Source organism: Cetorhinus maximus, chromosome 3 (assembly GCF_964194155.1).
Source record: "Cetorhinus maximus chromosome 3, sCetMax3.hap1.1, whole genome shotgun sequence".
NCBI classification, from domain to species: domain Eukaryota; kingdom Metazoa; phylum Chordata; class Chondrichthyes; order Lamniformes; family Cetorhinidae; genus Cetorhinus; species Cetorhinus maximus.
Window position 1 is genome coordinate 141727353 of NC_135881.1, and position 18458 is coordinate 141745810.

The following is an 18458-nucleotide window of genomic DNA, read 5'->3' on the forward strand; positions in this document are numbered from 1 at the left end:
AATTGGTGCGCCCGCGTGAAATCGCGGAGCGGAGCGCGATCGGCTTCCCGACCGCCCCTGCCCGCTAAGCCTGCCCGGCGAGGGAAAAATTATGGCCCATTAAATTTTGAAGTACTAATGGATGGAACATGCACCATCCTTCCTCTGCCCATTCATACTTGGCTTTCGGTGGCCTACCCAATGGCCTTTATAGGATGCTCAGAAAATGTTTAAAATTTGTAAGTGGTTCTTGTAAGGTCAGAAGCATCATTAATACTCCCATGATGACTGACTTTCCACAGCCCTCCCTTGAGGTTGACTCTTCCCACGTAACCTACCTGGACTAGGAAGACCAAAGCCAACATTTTGGATCTCACCTTAAACTCCACTCCCTTGCTACTGACTCCATCTCACTACCCAGTTGTTCAGTCAAGCTGAAACAGGTTGTGCAATCTACAATGTCCTGTTCTACTCAGTTTAGTCTCAAACCCATAGCCTATCATCAGAAAAATTGCTTTTCTTCTGTGTCCAGCATCACATCATTAACCCCAATCACAATGAAACTTTATCCCCCAAACTCAATTTTTCTAACATCCTTCCTGTTAAACTCAAATTCTTCATCCCTAATAAACACCAGTTTGTCTGAATTTCAGCCATTTTTCTTGTTCACGATCTTCTATACATCCATCATACCTCACTTTGTTAACATATGTTGGCTCTCTAGCACCCCCTTCCCAACACATTGACCTTCAAAACTTCATCCTCAAATCTCCCTTTAGGTTTGTGTCAGTCTCCCTTCCCTAATATTGTGCACTCTTCACTGTCCTACCATGTCTCTTTGCGTCTCTTTCTTTCTTTTCTCCACCCTACCCTTTTATCCAGTATTGGAAGCAACAGCAGCTCTAGTCCCTGGAACTCCCTCCCTAATCCTCACTACCTCATTTCACTTGTGTTTTAAAAAGCCTCTTTAGAACCTATCTTTTTGATCAAACTTTTGGGGCAGGATTTTTCAGTCAGCATGCGGGAGCGGGCCTGAAATGCCGACGCATAAAATGATGTGTGATGACGTCGGACGTGTGTCCCAACATCATCGCACTGTCTCGTGATGTTTTGTTCAGCGGGCGCGAGCCGGAGTTGGCTGCACGCCTGCCGATATTTAAACTGCCTATTAAGACCATTAAGGAAGTGATTAATGTTTAATTGTTAACGCTGCCCGTCCAACCTTAAGGTTGGTGGGCAGGGAAAAAGGCCAAGTAGCCTTCACATTTTTTAGGAAACCTCATCCACGAGCAGGATCAGGTTTCCTAAAGCATTTATTAATAAAATGAAAGGTTTTTCCTAACTATAAAAATACAATCACATGAGGAGACACGTTTAAATAAATTTTTAATCCATGTATTTAATGATTTCAATAGTGATTCAATCTCCTTGAGGCACGGAGCTGTCCTGATTCTCCCTCCTTCCCCCGCCCGCACAGGTAGCGCTGAGCATTACGGCTCGCGTCTTACACTGGGCAGGCCTTAATTGGCCCGCCTGCGTAAAATAGTGGTGCAGAGCCGGTCACGGGCGGCAATTGGCTCCACGACCGCCCCCACCCGATGTGGGAAAAATTCAGGCCTTGGTTTCCTCTATTGAATCTCCCATTGTAGCTAGGTGTTGGTTCCTTTCTCTCTCCCTCCAGGATGATACTCTGCATTAAAAATACTATATGAATCCCTGTTTCTAATGTACTGGAAAGTTCTGTTGGGGGGTTTCTCAAGAGTTCAGTATTCTTGGGTCTCATTCAATTTTGTTAAAGTTAAGTTGATGTTTTTGCGTCAAGATTTTCTTTTTCACGTGATGTTAAAGGGAATGAAAATTTCTTTGGCCCTTCCAGGCAAACAACTGTGGCATTGTTGAAAGTATACTAAATTGGGTCAAATTTAAAGCCCAGACCCAATTAAATAAGAAGTGTTCCTCCGTAAAACACAGCAAAATCAAAGGCATTCCAAAACTGGATGATGCCAACGATGCAGGTACAGTAAGTGTTTTTGCTTTCATATTTACTAGAATAACAATGACATAAGCCACCTTTTATAACCATGATTAAAAATAGAATGGTTGATTCCTATTATGATCACTAGTGTGAGCTTGCTTCATATTTGGAACTACAGTAGTTGCTAAAATCTCAATAGGGAGGTGGTGGTGTAGTAGTAATGTCACTAGACTAGCAATCCAGAGCACAAGCTAATGTTCTGGGACTGGGTTCAAATCCCACCACAGCTGAATTTAAATTCAGTTAATAACTCTGGAATTAAAAGCTAGCCTCTGTAGTAGTGACCAATTGTCGATTGTTATAAAACCCCACCTAATTCACTAATGCCCTTTAAGGAAAGAAATCTGCCATCCTTAGCTGGTCTGGCCTACATGTGACTCTAGAATCAATATGGTTGACTCTTAAGTATCCTCTGAAATGGCCCAGCAAGCCATGTAGTTCTATACAACCTCTACAAAGGAATGGAAATGGACAGACCATCTGGCATTGACCCAGGCACTGGAACGATACAAATTCAGCCCTGTCGATTCTGCAAAGCCACCCTTACTAACATCTGGGGGCTTGTGTCTGGGTTAAGTGGGAGGAGAACTGTGAGACTGAACTCTCAAAATTGGATCAATGGGAATTAGAGGGATAACTATCCACTGGTTGGAGTGATACCTAACCCAAACGAAGATGGTTTTAGTTGTTGGTGACCAATCATCACAATCCATGGAACCTTTTAGCCCCAACCAACCTAGGCTTCTTCATCAATGACCTGACCTCCATCATAAGGTCAGAAGTGGTAATGTTCACTGATGATTGTGTTCAGCACCATTCGCAACTCCTCCAATACTGAAGCAGTCTGTGCCTGCATGCAGCAAGACCTGGACAACATTCAGGCTTAGGCTGGTAAGTGACAAGTAACATTTGCGCCACACAAGTGCCAGGAGTCTTCAACAAGAGAGAATCCAACCATCTCCCCATGACATTCGATGGTATTATCATCGCTGAGTCCCCCACTATCAACAGGAGCAGCCAAATAAATACTGTGGCTACAAGAGCAAATCAAAGGCTGGGAATTTTGTGAGGATAACTCACCTCCTGAATTCCCAAAGCCTGTCACCATCTGCAAGTCGCAAGTCAGGAGTGTGATGAAATACTCTCCGCTTGCCTGGAGTGCAGCTCTAACAACACTGAAGAAGCTTGACACCGTCCAAGACAAAGCAGCCTGCATGATTGGTACCCTATCCAACACCTTAAACAGTCACTCTCTCCACCACTGATGCACAGTGGCAGCAGTGTGTACCATCTACAAGATGCATTGCAGCAACTCACCAAGGCTCCTTTGACAGCACCTTCCAGACCCCTGACCTTTACCATCTAGAAGGAGAAGGGCAGCAGACACATGGGGGGACACCACCACCACCTGCAAGTTCCCCACCAAGCCGCACACCATCACGACTTGCAAATATATTACCGTTCCTTCACTGCCCCAGGTCAAAATCCTGTGACTCTCTTCCTAACAGCACTATGGGTGTACCTACACCACATGGACCACAGTGGTCAAGAAGGCAGCTCACCACCACCTTCTCAAGGGCAATTATGGCCTAGGCAGCGATACCTACATCCCATGAAAGAATAAGAAGTGCATATTTGAGTGCAAAATGTTTTTTCATAAGTCGGTGTAACACATGTCTTTATAGTAAACTGAACTGGGGCTACAGTAACCAGATTCAACCAGTTAGCTACTCAGCTCCTACAGCTGATAAGTGAGTTTACCCTGTATAAATTGCAAGGAAGAAAGAATTTAGCCTGCTTACACAGCACTTTCCAGTTACTGCTAATTACAGACGAGATTAGATTTTAAGAACAAAATTAACACTTAAGTTCTGGTCACCACATTACAGGAAGGACGTAATAGCTCTGGAGAGAATGCAGAGGAGGTTTACAAGAACGTTGCCAGGATTAGAAAAGTGTAGCTACGAGGAGAGATTGGATAGGTTGGGGTTATTTTCCTTAGAACAAAGAAGGCTGAGAGGTGACTTGATTGAGGTGTACAAAATTATGAGGGGAATAGATAGAGTGGACAGGATAAAATTGTTTCCCTTGGTGGAGAATTCTAGAACCAGGGGACATAGATTCAAGATAAGTGGCAGAAGGTGTAGGGGGGACATGAGGGAGAACTTTTTTGCACAGAGGGTAGTGGGTGTCTGGAATTCGCTGCCCAAGTTGGTAGTAGAGGCAGAAACTCTAAACTCTTTTAAAAAGTACCTGGATCTGCACCTTAAGTGCTGTAAACTGCAGGGCTATGGGCCAGGTGCAGGAAGGTGGGATTAGAAAGGGCACCTGGGTGTCCTCGGGCTGGCATGGACACGATGGGCTGAATGGCTTCCTTTTGTGCTATAAATTTTCTATGGTTCTAAGTCCCCCTCTCACCAAACTCTAAGTCTTCACTCAGTTAGCTCAGCTGCACTCCATTTGCGGTCACACTGTTTATAAAAATAAAGGGTCGCTCATTTAAGACGAAGGTAAGGAGAAATTTTTTCTCTGAGGGCAGTGAGTCTTTGGAACTCTGTTTCTCAAAAGGTGGTGGAAGCGGAGCCTTTGAATATTTTTAAGGCAGAGCTAGATAGATTCTTGACTAACATGGGGGTGAAAGGTGATTGGGGGTAGGCAGGAACGTGGGGTTGAGGTTACAGTCAGATCAGCCATGATCTTATTGAATGGTGGAGCAGGCTCGAGGGGCTGGGTGGCCTACTCCTGCTCCTAATTTGTTTGTGTGTATGTATCTGTCTTTAATAAGTAAACTGCAACTTAAAGGCATGTATTTATTTCTGAATCAGGTGGCAGACATTCTTCAGATTGTACATTGATTCTGACGGAAGGAGATTCAGCCAAATCCTTGGCTGTGTCAGGTCTGGCTGTCATTGGGCGTGACAGATATGGTGTGTTCCCATTGAGGGGTAAAATTCTCAATGTTCGAGAAGCTTCACACAAACAGGTATGTTTGCACGAAGGTGATGCAATATAAATTAAGATTCCATTATGTTTTCGCAGTTTTGAATGAGGGATTTGCCTTTTTGATCCTGGGACAGATAGAAATCCCTTGCATGTAAAACAACTGAATAAAGCTGTTGAGACATAACCACAGAATGACAGTTCTGGTGAGATATAATCAACATGTTAATTAAGAAATAGTGTAAATTGTGTATAAGCGTGCTATATGTTTAGAGCTATATATGCACATTAAGCAGTATTATATTTTTGGATGGTTTGTAACTTTTGTTGTTACTTGTTTCTCATGTCATAGATCTCTCTCATTGGTAAGTCCTTACTCCCCACACCTTTTCAGACCATGCATCCCAGCTTTGAGAGCCATGCAACCGTTGTAATATATCGAAGATAACTGAAGAGAAAATGTTCAATATTTATTGGTTCCACCTTATACCTTGATGTAAGGTCGTCAGTAAGCGAATGAAGAATCATGCCTCTGGACCTCATAAATTTAAAACCATTGAGTGGCTTTCCTTAGCAAAGAGGCAAATGCAAAAATGTTGGAAGCAGTGTTTTTTATTTCCAATCTATCTCATGATAAATTTAGATGAGGAAAGATGAGAGGAGGTTTCAGACGATCACAAACATGAACATGAATGGGTTGGGCCAAATGGCCTGTTTCTGTGCCATGCATACCCTATGTTTGCCATCTTTGTTCTAATGAAATGGGTACCAGTTTTTCCAATCTTTCCTCATAACTAAAGCTTGTCGTACATGGTACTACATTAATGAATTTTTTCTCATCAGAGCCATCCTAAAGTAGAGCACCTAAAACTTCTCCTGATTGCAATATTGTTCGTGACTAGCAGGAGTCTATTTTGATCTAAACTGTTATTAGGCAATTTGAAGCTGGCTTTCCAGAATTATTTATTTTTAAATCCCAGAGTGGAATTATAAGGTCTCTATATGTTTTGATAGTTGCTCACTCAAATTTCAAACAAATTGTTTGCAAACTGAATCAAAAGCATGACTTTGAGTTTGAATTATTCCTTTCTCTAACCAACAAAGATCACCACATTTTGTCAAGTGAAGTCTGGTAAAGGAATATAAACCGCAATAGATTTCTAGCTAGATACAATGACTGAATCTAGTGGAACAGCCACCAAACAATAACTAGGCATAAGATGATTTTTGTTGCATTACTACCACCCCCCCCGCCCCAAACTTGATATTTGCAAGTGTCACTGATATGGCACTTGTGAAGATCAAAATTACATTAGTTCCTGATACAGTGCATTGACACTCTGTTTTTGCAACTATTACATTGTTGTATAATCACTTTGCATCCTTATGAGCAATGCTGCATTGCAACAAACGTGCATTTTTTGTCACAGGGCTGTTTGTAAGGGACTGTGGTCAGAACATATAACTGCAATTCACGTAGAGTTATATCTTTTGTAGTACTGAGATAGCACTTAAACATTATTTTTCGTTTGCACAAAGCCATTACTTGTGTTCATTCGCTTGGGGCTTAGCTAAACAATTGAATGTTCCTCCATAGATTTATTTACTTAATTCAATACCATCTCCACATCTGTATGTAGCTGCCTGGCAGCAGCAACCACGACTGAGCAGTCCTCTTTAGAGTCCTCTCTGCTCACCTCACTGGAGGAAGGGGCTAGGAAAGATGCCCCAAACATAAGCTTGTGGTCAGAAACACACACAAGTGAAAAAACCCACACTAATTTCTGTACCTGGTCATGGAACTCATTTGTGACTATCTTCCACAGTGGGGTCATGATTGAGTTTTGACTTGACAGGATGCTTTTCAACCTCAGCAGGCTGAGAGTCAAGACTGAAGTGACCCTCCAGCATATTCACAACTTAGAATATGCCGACGACTGCGCAGTTGTGGCCCACGCTGCAAGCGACATTCAGACCAACCTTGACGTCTTCCCACTTAACATCAGCAAACCCAAAATCCTCCACCAGGCCCTCCCCTGGACAAGCATCTATATTTTTAGCTATTGTTCTTGATGGGTAGACTTTAGAAGTCATTTAACACTTCCCATATCTTGGCACCTACCTTTCTCAAATGACCACCATCAAAAAGGCGATTCAGCACAGAATCGGCCAGTGCCTCCTTCCAAATATTGCACAACTGAGATCTCTGTAAGAGGACAAAGCATTTAGTCAGCAATGCTGTTGTTGTCACCACCTTTCTTTATGGGTCACCTATCAAAGGCACTGCTAGGTGCTGGAAAATTTCCACCAGCGGTGTGTCTGAATGATACTAAAAGTCAAGAGGAGAAACAAACGAACAAACTCCAGAATCCTCACTGAAGCCACTTCCTCCAACATTGCAAATATGATCGTACAAAACCAGCTCTGCTGGCTTGGACACTGCATACGCACGCCAAATATTCTGCTTCCAAAGCAGATCCTCTTTTCACAACTTAAGGATGGCACCTGATTTCAGGGATGACAGAGAAAGTGTTCAAGTACACTCTGAAAGCCTCATTGAAAAGGGGAGAAATTGACATTAGTGTATGGGAGGAACAATGGCGGCGCCTCATCCAACAAGCCACAACACAGTCAGAAACTGACCACATAAACTGTTGTGGCGAAGCGACGGAAGCGGGAGGGGAGAGAACAGAACACTGACTCGAGAACCCACCTTCCTCCCAGTAATTTTTGTCCTCTCTACCCAAAGACCTGTGGCTCCAGGATTGGCTGGCTGAGTTACCTGAGGGGACACAAACCATGAAGCCTGACAGACACCATCTTTGTTTTGAGGAACTGATGATGATGGCTCTGAACGCACACAAAAAATCAGGAGAAGCTAGTATGGGTTTTACACCAAATCTTTTTGTTTAAGTATCTGCAGGATGTAGTTTTGAATAAGCTGAGCGATGGCATCAACCAGTAATAGTGCCATCAAGCAACACTGACCTATTCATGAATGTTAAGTTTGGTGTAACTTTTAGGCCTTACAAATATTTGAACTCCTGAAAGGATAATGCAAGATCATGCCAGAGTGCTGTAGCCATTTCTCTAAGGCTGAACTTGACAATACATTGCATTGATTATTTTACATAATTTAAGTGGCAAAGTCTGTTTAGTGAGGCACATTTTATTCAATATAAACAGGTGAGTGCAAAGTCATTGTAAGTGACATAGCTAGTGAAGTAGCAAACTTTTAGCATGTGTTAAGGATGACATTGAGTGGCCCAGCTCATTAACTGGATGACATAACAGGTTGACTGAAAACTGGAAGCAACCATAGTATTGCTATTCACTCCATTAAACTAGACACTCTGGGCGAGAGTTATGGTGACTGAAGGGGTTTTTTTTGGCAGCATGAACTGTTAGGTTTATTCAATAGAAGGGGTGGAGGGGGGTTCACCTTTTACATTACAAAGTGAACAGTGTCATGACTTTAGGATTTAATAGAGTCTAATAATGTCATTTGTCACAGAAGTGTCAGGCTTTCTGCAAAATTACTTCACTGCCCTTCATGATAAAGAGCATCATCCAGGTCTAAGGGAGGAGAACATGGTGCAAGTGTAAAGTGGGTGAGAGGAGGCAGAAGAACGGGATCCATCTTCCCACCTGCGTTATTTTCCACCCCCACCCCAACACCACCCGCCCCCCCCCCTCCCTCACTTTATACTTGGAATACTTTTTCCTTTTCCCCCCTCACCACTTCTTTCTGTGCCTCCCATCATCTGCCTGATCTCCTCTATTCTCCTCGGTCTCCTGAACTCCTGCCTCGCCAATCCCCTAGCTTCTCTTTCTCTCCTCCCCACCCTCTTCTGGCCTCTTTCTCCCCTCACTGTCCTCTTCCTCCTCTCTTTTAGTCCCCTCTTCCCCACCCTGCTCACTTCAGATTTCTTCTCTTTCTCCAGGAAATCAGTAAGATGGAAGGAAACATGCTTCAGGCCAAGGCTCTGTCTAAGGCTACGACTACTTTTATACGCGACTGCAAAATTGAGCAGGAGTGGGGATGTTGGGAGAGTGCTTTGGCTCAGTCCCCCACCCCATCAGAAATACTGCCAGCATTCAGAGTTTGAAGTAATGCAGTACCTCCTTGCAAATATGGCAACATTGTAATTCATTCCTTGGCATTTTGCTCCATACGAATGCAGCATTTAAATTGGCATGCAGTTAAATCTTTATGATTCAGTTTACTGGAGGATCATATAGGGCATATCTAAGTTTTGTTTAGTACAGTTAAATGACTATTCAGAAAATTGACCCCATGATTAAACAGACTCTGAGAATTCCATTTGAGTGAACATTTCCAGCAATATTTTGAGTGTGATGTTTGCATCTACAATCATGAGCGCTACCTTGATAGTACTGGAGTTGACACCTACTGTTTTGCTTAGTGACACCTGTTAAAATGAACATTTGTGCACAATTCATTAATAATGCATGGGGGTTGCAGTGGAGCTTTTTTGTTTTGGTTCCCCAGTTTTACAAATATATAGACACTGGTCATATGTCTTTCAATTTTTCAACATAATTAGGCCAATGAAAGTTCAGTACTAACCCACCTTTGAATGTTTTTAAATGATATTTGTGAAGACTCATGTGTTATATTTACTGAAGTTTTTCGATTTTACTATAGTACCACTCTCAGTTGGAACTTTTCCAGTTCCTGTCCCTCAAGAAAATTGGATTTTTAGTGAGAACAAAATCTGTATTGCTAATCGTACCATTCCTTTTCTTCAGGCTTGGCATCATTAATACTTTGCAGCCTTGAACTTCCTTAATTCTTAGCAGTCTGAAGTGTGGTGGCCTGCATTCTCATCCTCTCTCCTCCTCCCGCCCTTGTGTCCAAAATACTGCTAGAAAGACCTGCCAGATCTCTAATTCATCCATGTTAATTTCAAAAATGCTGCACAATTTGAATTGTAACCTTAAAGGAACATACTTATTGTTTAACAGTAGCATAGTTCTTTGCTCAGTACATGATATAATGCATTTTATTAGGAAAAACATCCTCCAACTTGCCTTAAGCTGTGCTATAGGGAATCTGTTAATAATGCAAGCTTGTTTTTTAATGGGGCTACAATATACTAATATTTGCCAGGCATATTAGTAAAAAACCCAGCAACTTTTCTGTCATCAGATAATTGAAAGAAAGACACAGCTTAACATAGTGTGGGGAAGCCTCCAGCCACTTTTGTAAAAGACTCCTGTGTCTAGTAACTAAAGTTGGAGAAAAGCCTTTGGAATTCCACTGGAGTGGGTGCTGTGGTAAACATGCTGGCTTGCTATTTAAATTAAACATCTGTTTTGGACTGTTGCCTTAAAGGGGGTGTGTAGTTGGGAGTCAGTTTAAGTAGGAATTTTGGGATTTGTTATAACATTAAGTAACCGTAATCTTATATATGGGCTTGAAATCTTTTCTTTTGTTAATAAATTTCTTAATTTAGTTTTTAAAGTCTCTAAAGGTGTTAGTGGACTCATTACTTCTGAATTCAGTGCCCAAATCCTCTCATAATAAATACAAATTGAAAAACTGTTGTCATAACGTGGCCAAGTTTCCCTTATGGGTTTGGTCCGCCTGGCACATATCACCTGCCACATCGTAACACACTGGGCTGAATTATTTGGAGGGTGGGGGTGGCGGTGTGCTGTTGCCTCCCCCTCCCCACCCCGGAAGAAAGGTCAGCAGCAAAGTGATTGACTTTCAAAAGGATTGCAGTGCTGCGGGTGTCCTTAACAAGCTGAGGGTCGGACTTCCACCCCTCGGTAGGAGAAAGTTCTGCCCTCAAGGTCTGCCAGCTAATTTGATTGTCCAGCAGCTCTTGCAGTCCCAGCAGGTGTGTTTCTGGCTGAGTTTCATGTAAAATAGGTCAGATGGGTAGCTACTCCCACAGGTGGCTTCCCAGCCACCCCTGCCCCAGTCCCCATAATACCAGGTTGGGTAAGGTGCCCAGTAGGCTGCCTGCTCTTGGGCCTATTGAGGCCCTTAACTACCCAAGTAAGTGGCAATTCAGGGCATCAGTCCGCCTCTACTGCCATAATATGCTGGTCAGTAGAAGGCGGGCGAGAGTGAGAAGGCTATTTTTTCACCAAAGTTGGTGAAAGGGTGGAATGAGGGGGGGATACCCTGTGCACATCGGGAGAACCCTCCTTAAAAATCATACCCCCTCCTTTTGTACCTCCCAACTGGCCTCCAAAATCTACCCCCACTCCCTAGAGCGCCCAATCCCTCCCCATCCAAGAGGATTCACCTTGTCCGGTTTCCATGACATTTCTTCATGGGCCAAGGAAGTCCCAGCAGTGCCCATTACCCTCTTCTGGCACTGCTGGGACTGCAAGAGCTGCTGGCCAATCAGATTAGCTGGCAGATATTGAGGGGGATCTTCCTTCCACTGAGGGTTTGAAGTCCGACCCTCAGCTTGTAAAGGCCACAGTGTATTATCACTGCAGTCCTTTTGAAAGTCAATCACTTTGCTGCTGATCTTTCTTCCTGGGTGGGCCGGGGGAGCAACAGCACACTGCCACCTGTCCCCCGCCAAATAGTTCAGCCCAGCGTGTTATGACATGGCAGGCGATGTGTGCCAGGTGGACCAAACCCATAAGGGAAACTTAGCCACGTTATCACAACAGTTTTGCAATCCATGTTTATTACGAGAAGATTTGGGCACTGAATTCAGAAGTAATGAGTCAATTAACACCTTTTAGAGATTTTGAAAAACTAAATTAAAACATTTATTAACAAAAGAAAAGATTTCAAGCACATACATAAGATTACAGTTACTTAATGTTATAACAAATCCCAAAATTCCTACTTAAACTGACTCCCAATTACATACCCCCTTTATGGCAACAGTCCAAAATAGATGTTTAATTTAAATAGCAAGCCAGCACATTTACCACAGCACTCATTCCAGTGGAATTCCAAAGGCTTTTCTCCAACTTTAGTTCATAGACACAGCAGACTTCTGCAAAAGTGGCTGGAGGCTTTCCCAAGGTTGCTTCACACACTCCTGTTAGATCTTACCTGGCCCAACAACATCACCTTCCTACCTTCCTTTATATATGTTTCTTTCTCTTTAATCTGTAAATTCTATTGTTCTATATGTCTTTGGAAATGTACTTTTCCCACAACATAAAAATCTTTCATGTTGCCAAATGGCCAGTACCTTTCGAGAAAAGTAAGCATTATAACCTTGCCCTGTTTATCTTCTTTGTTGTAAACATCCTACCATCCCTTTGAAACCCAAACAACTCCTTCACCTGTCAAAAAATGCAAATTTCCTTCACACGCTACATGCTAAGACCTCATCCATGTTTACTCATTAACATTTCAAATGCCTTTTACCCTTAACAACTTCTGATAATTTCAAGCTTGCAGCCTATCTGACTCCAATTAAATCACACAGACAGAACCATATACACTCACACCCATAAACCTACTTTACAGTAAACCACAATAATATTATGAAACTTATTATAGTTTCGTGACAAGTGTCACATCTATTTGCCATATACGGATACGCACCAGTTGCCACCAGCTGACTTGTTTGCTGTGTTTCATATTCTTCATCAGTAGTAAAGTTGATGTCTCATTATTATTACAATACTTTTGATTTGTGAATGTTTTAGTATTAATCAAATATAGCTCTAGTAATTCATTTTTTAAGAAAATCTGGCACTGAAATATTAGACGGATACATGAAATTCTGTAGATAATTGTGTAATCTTGCACATTTGGTATCTGAAATTCGTCAAAACTTTGGTTATTTGATTAATTTTAGAGCATCATGTGGAAATTGCATGATGTAGTTAATTGTTGCTGGTATGGTTACTAATGTGAATGACGACTTGTGTATATGTCTAAGGATATGGCTTATATTCCGATCTGTTAATTAACAGCATGAAAGTTGTGAAATATCGCAATTCTACAAAACCATGGATTTGACTATTTTGTCATGCAGATAATGGAGAATGCAGAAATCAACAACATTATCAAGATAGTTGGTCTTCAATACAAGAAAAGTTACGATGATGCAGAGTCTCTGAAATCCCTTCGCTATGGCAAGATTATGATCATGACTGATCAGGTCTGAATGAGTCTTAATTAAAGAAAAAAAGATACTGTTAAAATTGCACAAAATATGATTTCTGAGCACTATAATGCAGCTGTCAGTAGATGCTCCTTGTACTAGCTAATCCCCCATGGTATTACACACATTTCTTCAGAGAGTATGGTCACTGTTGTTAACTGAATATCAGTTAGGTGTTAAATTGTATTTTGGTGATAAGTATGAATTGGGAACTCACCTGTGCTAATGGCTATCCAAGTTGTAGCAACTACTGCCTGCCTCTGCTGTTTACATATTGCTGCTTCTCTCTGTTCTCTTTTGCTTCTGTCACTTGTCCTTTACTCTTTCAATTTCTTTTGCTTTTTCATCTGTTTTCTTTTCCTTGTTAGGATGGTAAGTGATATAGCAGGGAAAATTTGGATAGCTGCAGAGATAGCTCCATTAGCTGCAGACTGTGGGGCTTTTGTTTAAGATCCCTTCTGAAAGACAGCACCTCTGACAGCGCTGTGCTCCCTCAGTACTGCATTGGAGGGTCAGCCTTGATTTTTTTGTGACCTTCTATGCCCACCAGAGGGTGCCGACAGAGTTTTGGGTTTAACATTTCAACCAAAATAACAGTGGGTTTGACACTGTAGCATTCCCTAGTACTGTGCTGAAGTGAAAATCCAAATTATATGCTCAGCAACATCTTGGGTTAGTGTATTTAACATAGTAAAACGTCCTAAGACAATTAATAAGAGCATATTCAGGCAAAAGTTGTCATTCAGCCAATAATAATCAAATGCTTGGTCAAACAAGTAGTTTTTAAGCAAAGTCTTACAGGCGGAGAGTATAAGGAGGGAATTCCAGACCTAAATGACTGAAAGCATGGCTGCCAATGGTGATTCAAAGGATTGGGTCATGTAAAGGTCTGAGTTGGAGGATGTGGCGTTCATGGAGGCTTGTAGGTCTGGAAGTGGTTGCGGACATGAAGAGAGGTGAGACCATGCTGGGAATTGAACACTAAGCTGAGAATTTTAAAATTGAGGTACTAATGCACAGGAAGCCAATGTAGATCAGCAAGCACACAAATGATAGGTTAACAGGACTTAGTGTGAGTTAGGGTACAGGCAGCATGGTTTTGGATGAGAGAGCGAAAGAAAGAAGATTGACCAAGAGAGCACTGAAATAGTTGAGGCTGGAACCGTATAAACCATGCATTAGGATTTCAGCTGTAAGTGAGCTGAGGTAGTGACGGAGACAGGTGATATTAGGGAAGTGGAAGTAGGCATTCTTGGGGGTGGAGAGGGTATGAGTTTGGAAGCTTAGCTCCAGCTCAAATGCTGATGTGACAGTTATAAAAATTAATTTCTTCTCTTTGTCTTGGCATGATATAGTTGTGGAGCCGAAGATGTCAGAACGTCCAGATTTACCAGCTTAGCGCTTGGCCAGCTCGGAACATCATAGAAGGGCCCAGTCACCACCTCACAAGGATAGATCCTCTATTATAGATTGGCTTTATAATTTTTGAAATAAATAGATAATCCAGACCAAATTGCTGCTAAATTTATGCTGCAGGAGTCAAGGGTTATATCTTCTTGGAGCCTCTTAATTTCCTGATGTTAGCTTTATTTTGCCTTCAGCCACTTCCTCCCAAAAAACACTGCTCAGAAGTAATTTGTGTCCCTCTTACTGGCAGAGGAAATGTTTAATTGGGACTTAATGAATTGGTCCATTTAGATAAGATCTGTTAACACAGATTGGGAGCTACAAATTGTAGAGACCCCTTTCAAACTCCATCTAATCATTTAGGTCTTCAGAGGGCCTATCTAACTAAAGGAATAATTCTACTTTTTTGGGTGAAACATTCCTAGCAACTTTAATGCTCCATGTTAAATGAAAAAAGTAGCTCGTTGGTAATTGTGACCATCACTTTAATCACTTATGATTGGTATCTGCCAGTTAGTGGATTCTTTGTGTTCAGCTGCATGTTTTGTGTTTTTGCTGCAATTGAATTAATGTTGTTTGGCTCCCCCATTTACCTTCCTGTGGCATAAGTCATGTGATGTGTCTTGAATGGGACAATGTGGTATGAAGGAGGGGGAGATTGTTCAGTATCATGTTGTTCACCAAGTTAAATAGTGTGTCCTTCCAGCTGGTTTGAAGTTGAGCTCACTGTTGCAGTGAAATTGTGCCAGGATATTCTCTAATCGGTGTCACTGGAGCAGCCTAACAAAAAGAGAACGCATGTCTATGGGTCTTATTCAGATCATGTTGCTACTGCCACGCTCTGTGGATCCAGACTCTGCTGAACCTCTGTCTAGTTTCACTTCCCTGTTTCACTGCCAGCTAATACCACTGTTCATCAATCCAAACACTGTTGCTGCAGTTCACCGACTTCTAACTTCCAATTTCACTGCAAGATAACATAAAAATGTAAAGACCACATGGCAGTGAAATGTGCATGCCATCCCCCTTCATTCCCTGGACAGCCCAGATCATTTTCTGATTCTGGCTGCAGGTCTACATGGGCAGTGAAAGGAAGCGAGACCAGGACATCTAGAAAGAATGGTAGTCAAATCTGAAGAACGTATACAGAAAGAGGGACAGAAAGATATGGAGAGAAATATACAAAAAAGCAAGAGAGGATCAAGAGAATGCTGTAGTATCCAGGCCATTTATTGCTCAACGAACAATACTAAAACAGAATAATCAGTCATTTATCTCCTTGCCATTCATAGGACCTGGCTGCAAGGTAATTGGCTACCTCACTTTCCTCTTTCAAAATGACTACACATGGAAATAATTAATTGGCTCTAAAATGCTTTTGGATAGCCTCAGTGAGAAAGGCACTATATAAATGCAAATATTTTATTTTGTTTATGTGCTCCCTGTGAGAGCATTGCCCACAACTGAATGCCTTGGATCATGGAATTCCTCCCTAGGATGGAGGGAGTGCAGAAAAAGAAGTTAGAGACAGAGACATACCAATAAGAGAAATTCAAGTATATAGACAGAGAGAGAGATCAAGTTGCAGGTCAGATTGCAGGAAAAGATTTAGTATGATACAAGTCGAAGAAAGATTGTGGGCGGAATCTTTGTGCTCTCCCCCATGGTCAATTTGGTGGGGGGGGACATTTAATAGGGTGGGAGAGCCACGCTGTCGCATCGATCCCAATTCAGTCCATGGCAGGAAGGCCTGTGGATAGATGGGTGTAGTAGTAGCAGTAGCCACTGCCTCCCCAGTGGCGCTGCTGAATACATAAGAGCTTATGTCCCTGAGTGGTTGGAAGATCTCGGCAGGTGGGACTTCAATCCTTGAGTCCTTGATCCCGGGGGAAGGCCCACCATTGTCCTGTTAAGTGGCACAAGATGCAGTGGGCCTTCTTGAAAAGAGGTGATACGGGGCTCTTGCTGCTTCTTCAGCCAGTGACTGAGACCCCGTCGCCTCCACAAGACTCCACCCTTTGTTTTATTTTGTCTGTGAGGACTGCTATGGGATATTAAGTTATTTTTTTGCTGTACAATTCATGAATTGTGTCAATTTATCACAGTGGCTAATTTGAAACAGTATGATATTTGCATACCTTTAAATGTTACAGGATCAGGATGGCTCTCATATCAAAGGCTTGCTGATTAACTTCTTTCATCACAACTGGCCATCTCTTCTGAGACATCAATTCTTGGAGGAATTCATTACACCTATAGTAAAGGCTAGTTGAACCTTCAGATCACTAATGTTTTCACAGAACAATCTACAATTCTAATTGCTGTTGATAAAAAATATTGTTTTAATATGTTTTTTTTCCAATAAAGGCTACCAAAAATAAACAAGAATTGGCATTCTACAGCATTCCTGAATTTGATGAATGGAAAAAACACATAGAAAACAACAAGTCTTGGAAAGTGAAATACTACAAAGGTTTGTAATGTAAAAGTTTTACTCAAAACAATCAAAAGTAAAAACCATATGAGGTGGGGGAAAACATGACTTAATTTAGAAATTTTGTATTTTTGCGCAGCTGCGAACAAGTTCTCTTAATGCTGATATACTCCCGAATTGGAGTTGAGTTTCATTCTGGCAATAGCAGGTACCCAGTAGAGCTAATGTTAAGTAATAATCATAGTAAATGCATATATGGAGTGACTGGTATATATGTCTCACACAGGTCTTGGTACCAGTACATCAAAAGAAGCAAAAGAATACTTTGCAGATATGGACAGGCATCGCGTAATGTTTAGATACACTGGCCCGGAGGATGATGCTGCAATTACTCTGGTATTAAACATAACTGTATTATAGAAATCACAACTTGTCAGTGTTTTAAATGTCAATGTTTCAGGGCAAACCCAATATTTATATGTAAAATTCAGCATAAATGTTGTATTTAAACATAGGAATTCCACTATTGCCATTCATTCCAGGAGAATCCATTAAGATAAACTCCTTTTATGATGATTAAAAACAAAAATGAGTTTATTTTTGATTCAGAGAGTTTCATTGATAGACTTTTCTTTAAGTTAGGCCATGATTTGATTGACCAGTTGTATATTTGGTAAAGCCGTCCTTAGTGGTATTGTTGCTTCATGGATAATCGGTTGCTAGAAACTGCAACATGGTGACCTTTTCATTGTTTATTAGCTGTCTTTAATGCTACAATTAGAAATTTTCGCATCTCAGGCTTTCAGCAAAAAGAAGATAGATGATCGAAAAGAATGGCTGACCAATTTCATGGAAGACAGAAGACAGCGGCGGCTACATGGGCTGCCAGAGGTCTGGTATTGAATTGTAGTCATTAATTTCTAATATTTTGTTCTGTTGTGTTTATGATTGTCACTTTTCAAAATCTAATTTTACAGCAATATTTATATGGAACAGCAACAAAGTACTTGACATACAATGACTTCATCAACAAGGAATTAATCCTTTTCTCAAATTCTGACAATGAAAGGTCCATTCCTTCTCTTGTTGATGGTAAGTATTTCTGATTAGAAATTATCCTATAATTTTTTATTATTGTATTTCTTTATGGCATAGATTTCCGGTTATCAGAATTATGCCCAAAAGTAAAGCCTGTATCTTTATGAATGTCTTATAATAAAATAAATCCATATTTATTCTAATAAATAATCTAAAATTCCTTTACTTCTTTCTATTCCATCCAGCTTAGTGACCTCAAATATTAGGGATTGTAATGCAAGAAGCCTTGATTTCAGACATATTAGAACCTGCACACAAGATACAATGAACAAAATGTAGAATGGTGTAAACTTGCTTTGTATATTTTTTTAATTGTTATAACGTTGTGACTAAAAAAGTTTTATTCTTGATAATTTTGCTTTCCAACTAGTGCTAATGGTTAAATACATAAATGGAATTATAGCATAGTTGTAATGTTACTAGACTAGTAAGCCAGAGGCCT

At 41.2% G+C, this 18458-nt stretch overlaps 1 protein-coding gene across 2 annotated transcripts in view; it reads left to right on the plus strand.

Annotated features, from left to right (window-relative positions):
* Positions 1-18458, plus strand: part of LOC144678944 (DNA topoisomerase 2-beta-like) — a 245225-nt gene that overhangs the window by 104542 nt on the left and 122225 nt on the right. For both annotated transcript variants that reach the window (XM_078539057.1, XM_078539056.1), the window contains 8 exons: positions 1856-1994; positions 4840-4997; positions 12949-13074; positions 16638-16748; positions 16852-16957; positions 17205-17314; positions 17717-17809; positions 17896-18010. In XM_078539057.1, the coding sequence (XP_078395183.1) occupies positions 1856-1994; positions 4840-4997; positions 12949-13074; positions 16638-16748; positions 16852-16957; positions 17205-17314; positions 17717-17809; positions 17896-18010 (958 nt within the window). The remainder of the gene's footprint in view (positions 1-1855; positions 1995-4839; positions 4998-12948; positions 13075-16637; positions 16749-16851; positions 16958-17204; positions 17315-17716; positions 17810-17895; positions 18011-18458) is intronic.